A 13,427-nucleotide genomic window follows, 5' to 3' on the forward strand; every position below is an offset into this window, starting at 1 on the left:
GTAGGGCTACTTAAGCATGCCCTACCTTTATATAACATCTAGGACAAAAATATTTGTATTTTATAGACCTCAGAAATACAAAACAGTTAATTATCTACATTGTATATCTAAAATCATGTCTCAGAAGAGATACGATTTCTGTAACCTGTCAAAAAAACCCCACTAAACTTAAGAGAAGCTGGTATAACCATTAGGAATAACTAACTCAATAAATAGAAAACAAGAGACTTAGCCCGATGCTCAGAAATACAAAACAGTTAATTATCTACATTGTATATCTAAAATCATGTCTCAGAAGAGATACGATTTCTGTAACCTGTCAAAAAAACCCCACCAAACTTAAGAGAAGCTGGTATAACCATTAGGAATAACTAACTCAATAAATAGAAAACAAGAGACTTAGCCCGATGAACCAACACAGGAATTCCATTTAATTACTGCGTTAGACCAACACATGGATATAATGATAAACCAGTTAGTTTTATTATATTCACTTTTTAGACACACTTATAGGGTCTACAATGACAGTCTTTTACCTGACAGAACAAGAAAACCTTCTAAGTTACTAACTACTGCATCATAGCAATAACTATTCCGTAAACTGTGAATCAGTTTCTGAAGCAATTACATTGGTATTAGAAATAGCATACTTTTACAGAAGATATTTGGAGCAAGTTTTAGACTTAACCAACAGATTTAAAATGGTACTGCAGTACCACATTAAACAGCGTAACTTAATACATTGAAATGTGTAATTACTATTTCCCATTAAAATAGAAGCCTGAGATTCATGCAATATTGCTCACTTGAATGAGTAATAAAAAAATTGAGTTACTCAGCTGAGTTATTTGTCACTATGATATCTAATAATCAACAACTGAAAATCACATTTTAGTATATAATATTAGTATAATCTATATACAAATATTAGTCCCTTTATTTAATTCTTTTGGGGAATAACTATCTTTTACAGTTAACCTTTTGGGAAAAAGCCAAGATTTTTCATTAGGGAAACCAAAGGAAAATCACAGAATCACAGAATATCTCAAGTTGGAAGGGACCCATAAGGATCACCAAGTCCAAATCCCTGCTCCTCACAGGACTACCCAAAACTAAACCATATGACTATCAAAAGAAATTGAAAAAAATGTTAACTGGGAATATCTTGCAGAAAATGTCACGCTAGTTTTTTTATTATAACTAAATCTCACAAAGTATGTGTACACCTATGTACTTCACATAGAAGTTCAAAAAATGCATTACTGAAAAATATTGACATCAAGCTTGTCCAAGCACCCAGAAGTCAGTATGATCTCCACCGTATCTTTTTTCACTTTGTATTTTAAATTATACTGGCAAGAATAACTACTGCCATATTTATTATGTACAAAGCAATATGCAAAACTATCATAAGATACAATATCTCAAATCTGTAACACACTGCTCCCCAATTTCCACACTTGGGGAATGGTAGTGAAAATGTATGTATTTAAAAGTTGTAATTTGAAACTGTAATGACTTTTTTTCCTTTTTTCCACTTGAAACTCAGACTTCATGGTGTCAGAAAGCTACGGTTAATAGAAAGTCTATTTTTCACTGAGTCTTCTCAAAAACCCTTCTTAGATGGCCACATTTTCCATAACGTTATGGTTGGGAACATTACTGTGCCATTGAAATAAATCTGTATTCTCCCTACTTACTGCATGCTCGATCACGTTTATAGGATTAAAGTTTGTGCATCTCAAAACCACTCCAAGGAAACTAAATTGGAAACTCTGCAGGAAACTCTGTGGACCAAAAATGCCTAATGGAAACCCAAGGACAGATCTGAACTACACAAAAGGTTACAGCGTTTTTTTCATATCAATAAGCTTCACATGGAGAAATAACTTCTTGAACTGTGACTCTGAAACAGAAGACTGAAGTGCATACACTCTCATAAAACAGGTATTAGATACTGAAAAGGGGATCAATAAAACCATCTGCCCTGCTCTAAGGCTCTACCTGGTAAAAAATAAAATGCAATTTTCCTATTGTATGATTACCTTTATTACAATATATTGCATTCAGTATAAATAAACTGTAAAAACAGTAATAAATCTACAGCAAAAAGGGGAAAAAATAAACCAAAGGAGCACTGATTATAAAACAAAGGTAAGACAGACTGAAAGATTCTTTTACAAAATTGTAACACTGAAATTCAAATCTTGAATTGCTGGAGTCAAAAACAAGATTTCCAAGAAATATGCATGGTCAAAGCGATAATTTTTCTTCAGAAGAAATCACTAACTACAGCACAATCATATTTTATTGCCAGATGCATCGCAAGAACCACTTCTACACTACTAGATTATTGGAAATTTCTTTCAAGACCTGTACATTTTTGCTCAGAGCAAGTATTTGGTGGCTGTTAATCAAAGAAAGCTCAAAAAGTAAAAGAGTCAATAACTAAGAACTCAGTTTTTAATTAGTAAGTTTAGTTTATGGAAATGCAAAAGGGACTGTAATGCAAGTAGCAAACACTGTTAGCTAGTGTTTATCTCTATACTTTTCAGAACCCATAGTGCTTCAAAGTAAAACTACATTGGATATTAATGCTTGGTATTGGAAAACAAGAGGCCAAGCAGAGAACAAGAGAAGACATTCCAAAATGCCTTGGAAACAGACACAACTAATGCACTCCTCCCACCCCCGTCCCATGTCCAGGAGGTATACCGTGGTCATTAACACATTAGGAACTTTAAGGCAGAGTTTTTCTTAACCAAAGAAATTCTTGATCCTTAAATCTAGTAAATAGATTTAAGCACTTTGTTGCACTCATGTACTGACTCTGGCTGGGACAGAGTTAATTTTCTTTATAGTAGCTGGTGTGATGCTACGGTTTGATTTGGATAAAAGACAAATATGCTTAGTGATATAGGCAAGTTTACACTTTGCTAAATTTATGTCCTTTATCACAGAGTATTTGCAAAACTTTCCCTGTGAGAATTTTTTTTTAATCGTATTTAAAGGAAATACCTCTATTTCCATAGAAACAACTCCTTTCTTCTTATATTTTTTCACATGATGACACCATATACGGAAATTACTCTTTAAGCAACCATTTAACCAAACCTGCTTGTTTCAAGAAATAGTGGCTCATTACTTTATCCTAGGAGAGAGCAAAAGCAGTAAATGTCCAAATATGTATAATATACTGACAGACCTTGTTGCTTTTCTTATACTTGTTGGAAGAGCCAAGACAAATTCCATCATGAACCACATGCGAACAATGACACTTGAAACACAGTTTTACTTACTGACTCATTTCCCTGCATTCTTCCCTCCCCCATCAGCCTGTATCCTTCTTCTCCACCCTTTATCTTATGTTTAAATAATTTCTTTGATTCAGGACTTAGCCGATGGTTCTGCATTTACAGAATGATCCACACAAGGTGCTTCCAGTCTGCAACCAGTGTTACATGTCACAGAGCTTGTGACAGACTAAACCCCAAGGAGTGGAATGTGACTCACTGAGCAAACCCCTAGAATGGAAGATTGCTGGTGGAGATGGGGATGTGCCCATGAAGCTCAGGGAATAATGCAAAGAAGCTGACCTTATCTCAACACAAAGGGTGGCCTTTGTTTTAGATAAACAGCTATCAACAGTTGAGTGGATCAACTGGTGGTGTAAATGTTTCTCCTTGAGTTCATTAAAAGAGTGTGAATACCTCCCAGAGTTAGCCAGACCGGCATGGGGGGAGTGAATATGTGGCTCAGCCCAGGCAGAGTATAAAAACTAGACAACTAACAAAAGAATTTGGAAGAGAGCAACGGGCTGGAGCTGGCTTCAACCCACGTATTCCTTCCCGGCAAGTGGGGATGCTCAGCGTTGTGACGGTGAGATAGAGACTGGTAATGGGAATCATGTTGGTATTGTGACTAAACCGTGTATTGCAATTGCTGTATTTTGCCAAGTGTAACTTGCATATGTATTGAGTTTTCAGTGTATTTTGTATCACTCTGCTATATCGTTGGTATTGTGACTAAACCATGTATTGCAATTGCTGTATTTTGCCAAGTGTAACTTGCATATGTATTGAGTTTTCAGTGTATTTTGTATCACTCTGCTAAATCAGAAATCCTGTGTAACATCAACTGTCTTCAAATAAGTAAATTTGATCATTACACCCTCCATGCATGGAATATCTAAAACAACCTGGTCAGAGAGTACTGGACTCTGACAGAGCAACACAAAACAGCTGCAGCTCATAGTCTTATTTTGGTTGAAGTGAACAAACCAGCACAAATACTTTCTAGATCCAAATATCTTCTGTATCTTAAAAGGAGTACCAGAGGTAGCCAGTTAAAAAAAGATTAAGTTTTCATCCTGTAGCCCACTACTGCAAATATGGCCTCTAACAAGTTTAAGAAAAAAAAATTAAACCTCACAAATTTAATACTGTAAAAGACACTGGAAAACAACTGATTTAAGTTCATTCTTATTTAAGTATGGACATTCCTACTACTCTGAACTCCTTTTGTGATTACACATTAATTATAATAGCTGTGATATTAACTAGGGCTACAATAAATACCAAATGTATAGATGGCTAGCACTGGTTAGAATACCCGTAGTGAAGAAATATTTGGGTGCCTAGATTCACAGATATTACAAAGAAAATACTTGAAGAACCTGGACAACTCTATCTTGCAATAAGACTATATATATCAATATCTGATAGCTGTGGACTTACGCACAAATCCCTATATATCAATATCTGATAGCTGTGGACTTACGCACAAATCCCTACTTGAATATTTAAGAGACTAATATGAGACTTCTAAATAATGAAATACACCCCTAGGTTAAATAAACAATGCGCTGAGTTACAGACTGTAAAATGTATGAACCTTTCAAAGTTCAGAAGTATGATCACAAAGCTCTTAGAGCAGAAAATGTTTAATCTGTTCCAGACTTTCAAACCCACCTCCCTCAGGCAGACAAACAGAAACCCACCAGTGCAATTGACAAGAGAAGCTATAAAAATTCCAAGGTACTTTTACAGGTAAAATGGGCTTAGGGTACAAAGAGGAATAAGATCATTAAAGTGTGGATCACCTGCTTGTTTTTCGTCATGCACATACTGCATTTCATTCATCACGACTTAAGTCTTACTTTGAACCATTTAGATAGTGCTTCAGTTCTAGCTGTTCTGACCAGGTAGCACAAGGGGAATTACAACTGCCAAAGATGAGCAAAGACTTTCAATCCCTCTTGTAAGTGGAAGGATCAAGAGGAGTATACTTAGCAGCATTTAAGCATTCAACAGCGCTCTCAGTTCATGTCCTACAAGGTAGGACAAAATGGTGCATGTAAGTGTTCACTTCACCTGTTAACTGCAACAAAGAAAGTGCCTTATAACACAGGCTTTTAGCTTCAAGTCTCAAACAGAAAACTTGGAAGGGTACATTTCCAAATATATAGGGATTTCACATTCGCTTTTACATGTGCAGAAACACATGTGGAAATAAATCTGAATACATAAGTATGTATAAGTCACCTTCCAGATATGAAGCATTTTTACTGATGCAAATGCAAATGTTGTAGACAATTTGCACCCACAAAAAACCCTAAACCAATGGTTTAACACTTCTTGTCACTGAGATCAGTTTAGGGCTCTGAAGGGCCCTCCAGAGGCTCTACTAATGATATAGAGTCTAAGTAGAAAGCAAAATTAGATGTCCAGAATTAGGTTGCAATTCTGTACCAGAGAACTAAAATTCTAGAACTAACAGGTTTTAAAATTTAAAAAAAAAGCAAATTTGACTATGGTTTAGGGAGCTCTGAATTTTTTTTTTTTTTCCTCTCCATTCCTTGGTGTTTTTATTTCAGAAAGAAAGAGACAACTAAAATTTACTTCTCAAACAAAACCATGAACATTTCTATTTGAGGTCTACAGCATGTTAAGTTCACACAGATTAATTTTATGTCATGTACATAATGTACAATGAATTAGGAAATATATAATAAGGCATTTATAAGTCAAACCTGAAGAATTTCTGTTACATTATTACCAAAAAAAGTCTGTTTGTGGAAAGCAGAAGTAGAAGATAAATTATTAACACAAACAACAGGGTAAAAGTAGGCTAATCAATCCTAAAATTTAGTGAAAAAGATTGTTCAACCAATTAAGTTTACTTTGCTTACAAAGCTATTTTTAACATTTTGATAGCTGGGTTTTTTTCTGGCTATTTGGAAAAAAATAAAGTCTTTCTTTAGTACTTCAAAATATGATATGCTGTCTTTATGAAAATCATTTAACAGTTCACCTATTCACTTTTCTACTGAGATCAACTAGAATTGAATGGACAAGATTTTTCTCAAAGAGAATAAAAAACCCAGGCAGTCATACAGACAGGTGGTCATACAGACATGCATGGGTTAATCTCCAGTAGCTCATATCACCAAATACTGTTTTAGAAAGGCAACTGACAACATTAGAACAGGACATTAACTCTGGCTGCCAGTAAACACACTCAAAACATGTGAACGTAGTGTGAGGAGGTTAACATTATGAGCATCAATGTAGCCTAGTGTTGCAAAGAACTCTGCTTCACAGCTCAGTAGTAGAAACTCTTAATTTCCTGGTCTGATACAGGTATAGCTGTCAGTACAGACATAGTGCCTTTTTTTTCTGAAAAAGAAAAAAAAAAATTTATCATTTTGGAAAGGCTGTTCTATGTTGTTGTAGAAAATAGCTAGTCATGTAGCTTATAAGCAAGTAACTGTAAGAGGACGGGATTACTTTCACAATTAGCTAAAGAAAGAGTATTGTGAGATAGTATTGCAAAAGCCAGTGAACTATTTTCAGCAGAGGAGATAGATTCTTGTAAGGAGGGATGCAGGGTGTAGCATTAAATGAATCCATTCCCAGAGCAGCCAGAAGCCAGAGATATGGCATACACTTTGAAATAAATTCCTACCAATAGGAAAACTAAAAACCATATACAATACCTTTTGTTCTCTCTAATTATCCATGTGCAGCTTTCATGGTCCACAGATGAATAGAGTTTTCCTTCCACCAAAGGAAGCTGGTCTTTCAGTGTAACACATATGTTGTCAGGGGAAAAGCGTACTTTTATGTCATCCTTAGTGATGTCTTGAGGAATGTGAACTGTTACTGTCACATCATCTTCAGTCTGCTGCCAGTAATAGAGAGGGTCTACAATTGGAAACATGCAGAAAAATACAAACTAGATTACAAATGCTGTCCTGGATTCCACGGCATGCAGTGCTGGGAGATATGGAATAGAAGTTTGTGGAAGAGTGGAAATTAACTTTCACCTTGAACAATTTACATAAAATATATTCTGATTACAAAATGGAGAAACATTTTTTTAGCAATCAAGTTCATTTGTGTCCCTCGTCTGGAGAGCAATTTATATTCATGTCTATACTCAAATATGTCGATAGAGTTATACAGTAGGCACTAACTATTACTCTAAGTTTATTGTAGCATACAAAATTGATAACCAAAATGTACTTAAATACACTGAAACATTAATGATTAATAATTTGGTTGAAGAGACATCAGGTGCAGTGGTACTGACAAGCCACTGCATGCTCAGAAGTATATGCCATTCCGAGATGTGAACATTTTTTTCTTACCTATTTTGCCAGAAGCTACACTGACTATTCAATAGAAATGATTTTAGAAGACCAAGTAGTCTTCATCTGCCTCAGTTGATGGAGATGAGATAAAACTGCCTGCCCAGAGGTAATGCTTGACTTTTGCTCCTGGGTCTAGAATCTGCCTCATGTCTATCTTGATTATTAAACTGCTACAAGAAGTGGCCTTTTAAGAGAAATGTTTATATAAAAGGAAGGCTATGACAGCATGATTGGGTAGTGCACAGTTGGTCACAGAAAACACAAATAGAGATGCATTCATTTTCTGAAGAGTCATCTTGTACATGTTACCTTCCTGTTTGGAGGAAAAGTAAAGTGTGGATAGAGCCTTTGGAAGCTCTCAAGCTGTCACAACCCAATACAAGATTTAGTTGATCTAAGCTTCATGTCAGCAACCGTGACTCTGGAGGGGCTCTTACACTGTTGTCTGTTATCACGAGTTTCCTGTTTGTAATGGAACAGTCACAGGTGCTACAAATATACCTCCCAGACACTATTAGTATCTGAGATATGACAGCCTTCAAAATTCTAAACTTTGACACAGATTGTATCTGATAGTAGAAGTCTTAATTTGTAAGAAAACTGAATGACACCAAAAAAGTAGCTTAGACTTCCCCTCTCCCCTGTCTTCAAGACAGCCTTCTCATAAGCTGTCAAAAATGTGTAGAGAAGACTATGAAAGAGCAAACTAAACCCCAAAATACCGATGTGCAACATAACCACCTTAATATTTCTTTATCTATTTTGTAAAATCCTATAAAAAACAGAGTTCTGTTGCTGGCACATCTTGTTTCATTATCTGATATCTATTACGCCTGCAATTTTATATAACCATGAAACTAAAATTATAGCCTAAATTAAGTTTAGCGAAAGACAAATTCTCTCTTAAAGAGGAGACTTCCCTCTAAACTAGGAGTTCAGGTGTCAGTACTTTCTCTACCATTAGATTTTTGTGCCATGAGAAGTTTTCTCAAGGTATTGCTGCAAACAGTACTCCACACATTACAGATTTCTGGGCTTTGGCAACAGCATATGTGCGCATACATGCATGAAATGAGCTATCCTTAGAGCCATATAGTGCTATTTACTGTGTTTCTTTAATCACACCGAACACACAACTCAAGAACCTCTTAAAATCCTTAAAACATTGAACTAGCTAATTCAGGTGACAACTGCATAGACATTGCATTATGGTGCTCAGTGCACTGAAGAACTCCTTTGCCTCAAGATTTATACATACAGACTATTCTTAATATAATTACATGTACAAAGTCAGTTTTCACAGTGTATAACATTAATACATTCCAGAAAATTGATCTTTCTGTATTGTTTCCCAAACAGATTTTTGTACCATGGACAAAGATTGTGCTAGTATCATTCCGGTAGGATTGGTTCATTAACCAATGTCTCATATTCAGAAGCAAAAATCAAACCTGAAACAATGAAATATAACTACATAAACATACACATTACAGAGCTCAGCGATATTTAAGATAAAACAACTTTATTAATAGGTTTTTACATGCCTAATTTTGTTTTGATCTAAAAGAAAAAAAAGTACGGACGCCTTTTGTTGAAGTTTATTATTTTTTCTGAACTGCTTTCCCACTGGAGAGAAGATAATCTTTTACAGGATTCTCATTCTTTAAAAAGGTTTTTTTTTTTTTTTTTTTTTTAGAAAGGCAAGAGTAAATTACGTATCAGAGAGCTTTCTGAGGAACAACTATTTGGGGGAGTCAATGGGTGCCACACTGCCCTCTCTCATCTAGGAAGACTGGCTTCTTAATTTGAATATGTCAGCCAGATGCCTAAATTTAGGTGCCACCTTAGCAATTCAGCTGCTAGCAAATATTTCGTACAGTTCTGTTTGCAAAATATCATCTTCCTTAAGGAAAACAAAATTCTTTAAGTGTCTCCTACCCAAAAAAGCTTCTCAAATAGGTTTATGCACAATACAACTTCCCAGGGTGAAAACAAACAAAAAAAGCCAATCTGTCCTTAAAATCTGTCCTTAAAAAATCTGGAAGATAGATATTAAGACAAACTTTTACTGCTAGAATTTCCAAACAGATGCTAAACTGACAAGCTATTTTTTAAGCCAAAAGAGAGAGTAGCCTATCATAATCTGCCAAATAAGTCTTACCTTTCGTTTCATTTGTTGCTTTTGCATCGTCATTTTCTTCTAATTTGTCGTCTTCATCTTGCATAAATTTGAATGGTTTGTAGGAAACAATCATTAGACCATCCCCACTCGGCTCTATTGCTGCATAATGGGGGACTGATTTTCCTTGTAGAAATCTCCTTTTAAAGATTTCATATCTATGATCACCTAGAAAATAAAATTTAAAAAAAAAAACTTACTGGTAATATTCTTCTAGAAGACAAATGATTATATGAGAATTTACACTTAAAAATACTAAGCAACCCTACCAGTTAAATCACAGTACCGTAGTTTAAAAAGAAATTTCTCAGAGTTCGGTTTTCCAATGCGTTTGTTAAATACGTAGACCCTAAAGTTAATCTAACATTGCCCTTTTTCCTTACGATGGCTTTGTTGACCACAGCTAGCCCAGCAATTCACAAAACCACTCACAGCCTCTGTACAAACAAGTTTTCCAAATACTTTTTGAGCTGCTGTAAAAACTTGAGAAGCAATGAAATAGCTAGTGGTAACACTTTATTCGTAGCAGAAAATGCCCATCTTCCTCGACTTTTGTAAAACACTGCCCTTTAAAAGGGAGGTCCCAGAGGTTAGCTACTGGTGTCAAGGACCATGCCATTCCCTACTGTGCTCCCAAACACATGAGAACTGATGACTCAAAACACCGGTAAGGTGACAGGTTCTAGGACAACGTTTGTTCTTTTTCCATTAGAATCTGACTGCCCGCAGAGTCCTCAGTAACTGATCAACTTCTGAATAATAACAGATTGTACAAACGGATTTTCAGCAAAAAACTAACAACTTGATAAAATTCTCACAGGTGATAAAATTATCCACAGGAGTTGTTTAGTCTTTCACATTTATGCTTCATCTCTTCATTAGAAAGAAATCACTGCACTTGTAACTACAACTTTACTTGAAAGAAACTGGGAACTCATTAGCAGAGACGTTAGACAAGACCAGATTATGATGGTAAAAATCATCTATACCACTCTAGTACTCCAAAATGTTTTCCTGTTTGACCTCAGTGTTAAGCTTAGAGAAACATCGAAGTCACAGAAGAATACAGATAATAATGGATAAGCCAGGTATAATTTAGGTCCTCTCAATTGGTTATCTTGTTTGCTAAGCAAGAAGTGGAGTAAAGAATAAAAACCAGGCTACAGCGTAATTCTGGTACTTAGTGGTGTTAATTAAAGGCCCCTCCTTTTTCCTAAAAAGTTTGGTCGGGGTGGGGGGCGGGTATTAATTGAAGAGATTCAACCATTCTAATTAGAGACAGAGTAAGAGATCTATAGAGTCAGAAGACTCCAGGCAACAGGGTAACCTGCTTGAAAAATTAACAAATTACCTCGGCTTAGATACATGACCAAAAAGAGCATGTCTTTGTTATAGTGGGAAGTTAGCCACTCACTGAATGCGCTGTTATTTAACTGTCCGAATTGAATTGTGCGCTGAAACGTATCAAATCTGTTTGCACGTCTCTCTCACAGCATTTGCTCACTTATTAAAAGCCTCTACAACATCACAACTTATCGTTGCGTGACCAAACCTTTTGTAGAGTATTTTCAATCATCAACATGTTTAAATTTTTTAAGTCAGTCTTTATGGTTTTTTTATTAAGTTTATACTACATGATTTTTCTTGTGAAGAAGGTCAGAGGAAAGCTAAGCATGTAACATTTTCTGAGTCTAAGAAAGCAGCATGGTGGCTCTTCATTTCAAGCTTTTACAGTGAGGATTCCTAAAACATTAGAAAACAACAAACTTTGAAAGGGTACACCTTTGTCACAACCCTCTGAAGTACCACACAACATGTGAACAGACCTAACCCCTGCTTCCATTCAGATTCATCTTCATGCCGCCGTTTTCGTTCTTTGGTAATACAATAGCGGTAGGTGTGATCACTTTTTCTAGCCAACCAGGCATGGCAGAGACTCTCACAGTTGTTGGTGTCAAGAGACATAACTATGTCTCAAGGCTTTGCTTTGATAAAGCATAGATTTTGGTAACCTGAGAAACGGCTCGTTGGTTAACTACTTAATTCTACTGCAATCTGATTTGATAAACTGCAGAGTTTCAAGAAAAGTTAAGCATAGCGATTGCCTACTGATGAGAGAGGATGTAAAGTAGCGTAATTCCTCAAAACAGCTTTCATCTCCGAGACTGGTTCATACATCACGCTGATTTGCAAGGTGTTTATTTAAAAGAAATCAAAACTTACTTCTCTCTTCATCATTAAAGTTTGCTTTGAATCTTGTTATTTACATCTCTGCTGACTGCAATTACAAAAATTTTGTCTGTTCCTTGGAAATGCTGGAGAACTGGCAAGTTTTTTGGGAAGATTTTTAGATCCACTTTTATGGAAAAAGTTTCATTCCATGAACATTTGTCTTAAGTTCTAAAAAACACACTGTAAAAAAGAACTTGTTTATGAAAATATACAGTATTATAAAATACAGTAAAAGTTTGTGTTAGTGCTCTCTTTAAGCAACTGTCTTCAGTTCTACACTGGCAGTATTACTGATTTAATTTTTCTTACAAGATATAACCAGTAATGTTCAGAGTTTTCTTTCTCTTGTTGAGCTGGCCACAAAAGCATAAGGCAATCTCTCGTGGCTTTCTGGTTCTCTTAGAAATATTTCCATCACCCAAGGTTTCAACAGCAGGCAACGTGAATAAAGCCACTCGTTCTCCTATCCACACTATATGTAGGAGACCGAGGAACATTTGGATAGTAACATCGCAGTATGCAATCAACTGCTTTAGTTCAAGTAGTTAAAGATCTTGTTTCTATCGGTATCAAAATCATACTTTTTGGAAGATAATGAACGAGACCACATCACAGTCCTCCCAAAAGGTAAGTTCATTTAATCCACACATCTTTAAATCAGACGCTGAAGCATGGGGTCTTGTATCCTTTATAGAAATCATGATATTTAAGGTAAGTATATATGGTCATACTGAACAGATAAATTACCCTTTGCCAAAATTTATGAGGATAATACATTAATTAGTAGGTATTAATACACTAACATGTTTTTAATGTGTTGGTCTAAAATTAACTGAATAACTTCATACTCTTTCATTGTAGGAAAACCTAGTATGCAGTATTTACTTTTTATGCTACGGTTCTTATATTTATCTCACACTAATTCCAATCCCACAACACTGTTAATTGGAGGCTAAAAAACCAACAAAAACCCCAACAAAAACCCCAAAACATAACCAAACAAAACCTCATATCCGGCTGTACAACATTTTGAAAAGTATAACAGACATTAGTTAGAAATCGTTCTGTATAACCTCGATTTTACAAGATCAAGCCAGACAGGAATTGCATTTCATTATGTCACAAAGTAAAGTTCTATCTTCTTTTTTAATTACATTAACCACACACGTATAAAACTTTACTTAGAATCATAGAATCATTAAGGTTGGAAAAGACCTCCAAGATTATCGAGTCCAACTGTCGACCCAACACCACCATGTCCACTAAACCATGTCCCTAAGCGCCTCATCTACTCGTCTTTTAAATACCTCCAGGGATGGGGACTCAACCACTTCCCTGGGCAGCCTCTTCCAATGTTTCACC

General features: G+C 35.7%; 1 protein-coding gene across 1 annotated transcript in view; it reads right to left on the minus strand.

Moving 5' to 3' along the window:
* Positions 1 to 13,427, minus strand: part of NUDCD1 (NudC domain containing 1) — a 67,383-nt gene that overhangs the window by 18,188 nt on the left and 35,768 nt on the right. Inside the window, exons 5-6 of the mRNA XM_009281970.1 lie at positions 9,816 to 10,001; positions 6,998 to 7,205 (exon numbers count right to left, since the gene is read on the minus strand). Coding sequence (XP_009280245.1) covers positions 6,998 to 7,205; positions 9,816 to 10,001 — 394 coding nt within the window. The remainder of the gene's footprint in view (positions 1 to 6,997; positions 7,206 to 9,815; positions 10,002 to 13,427) is intronic.

The sequence above is a fragment of the Aptenodytes forsteri genome, unplaced genomic scaffold (assembly GCF_000699145.1).
Source record: "Aptenodytes forsteri isolate BGI_AS27 unplaced genomic scaffold, ASM69914v1 Scaffold421, whole genome shotgun sequence".
Lineage (NCBI taxonomy): Eukaryota > Metazoa > Chordata > Aves > Sphenisciformes > Spheniscidae > Aptenodytes > Aptenodytes forsteri.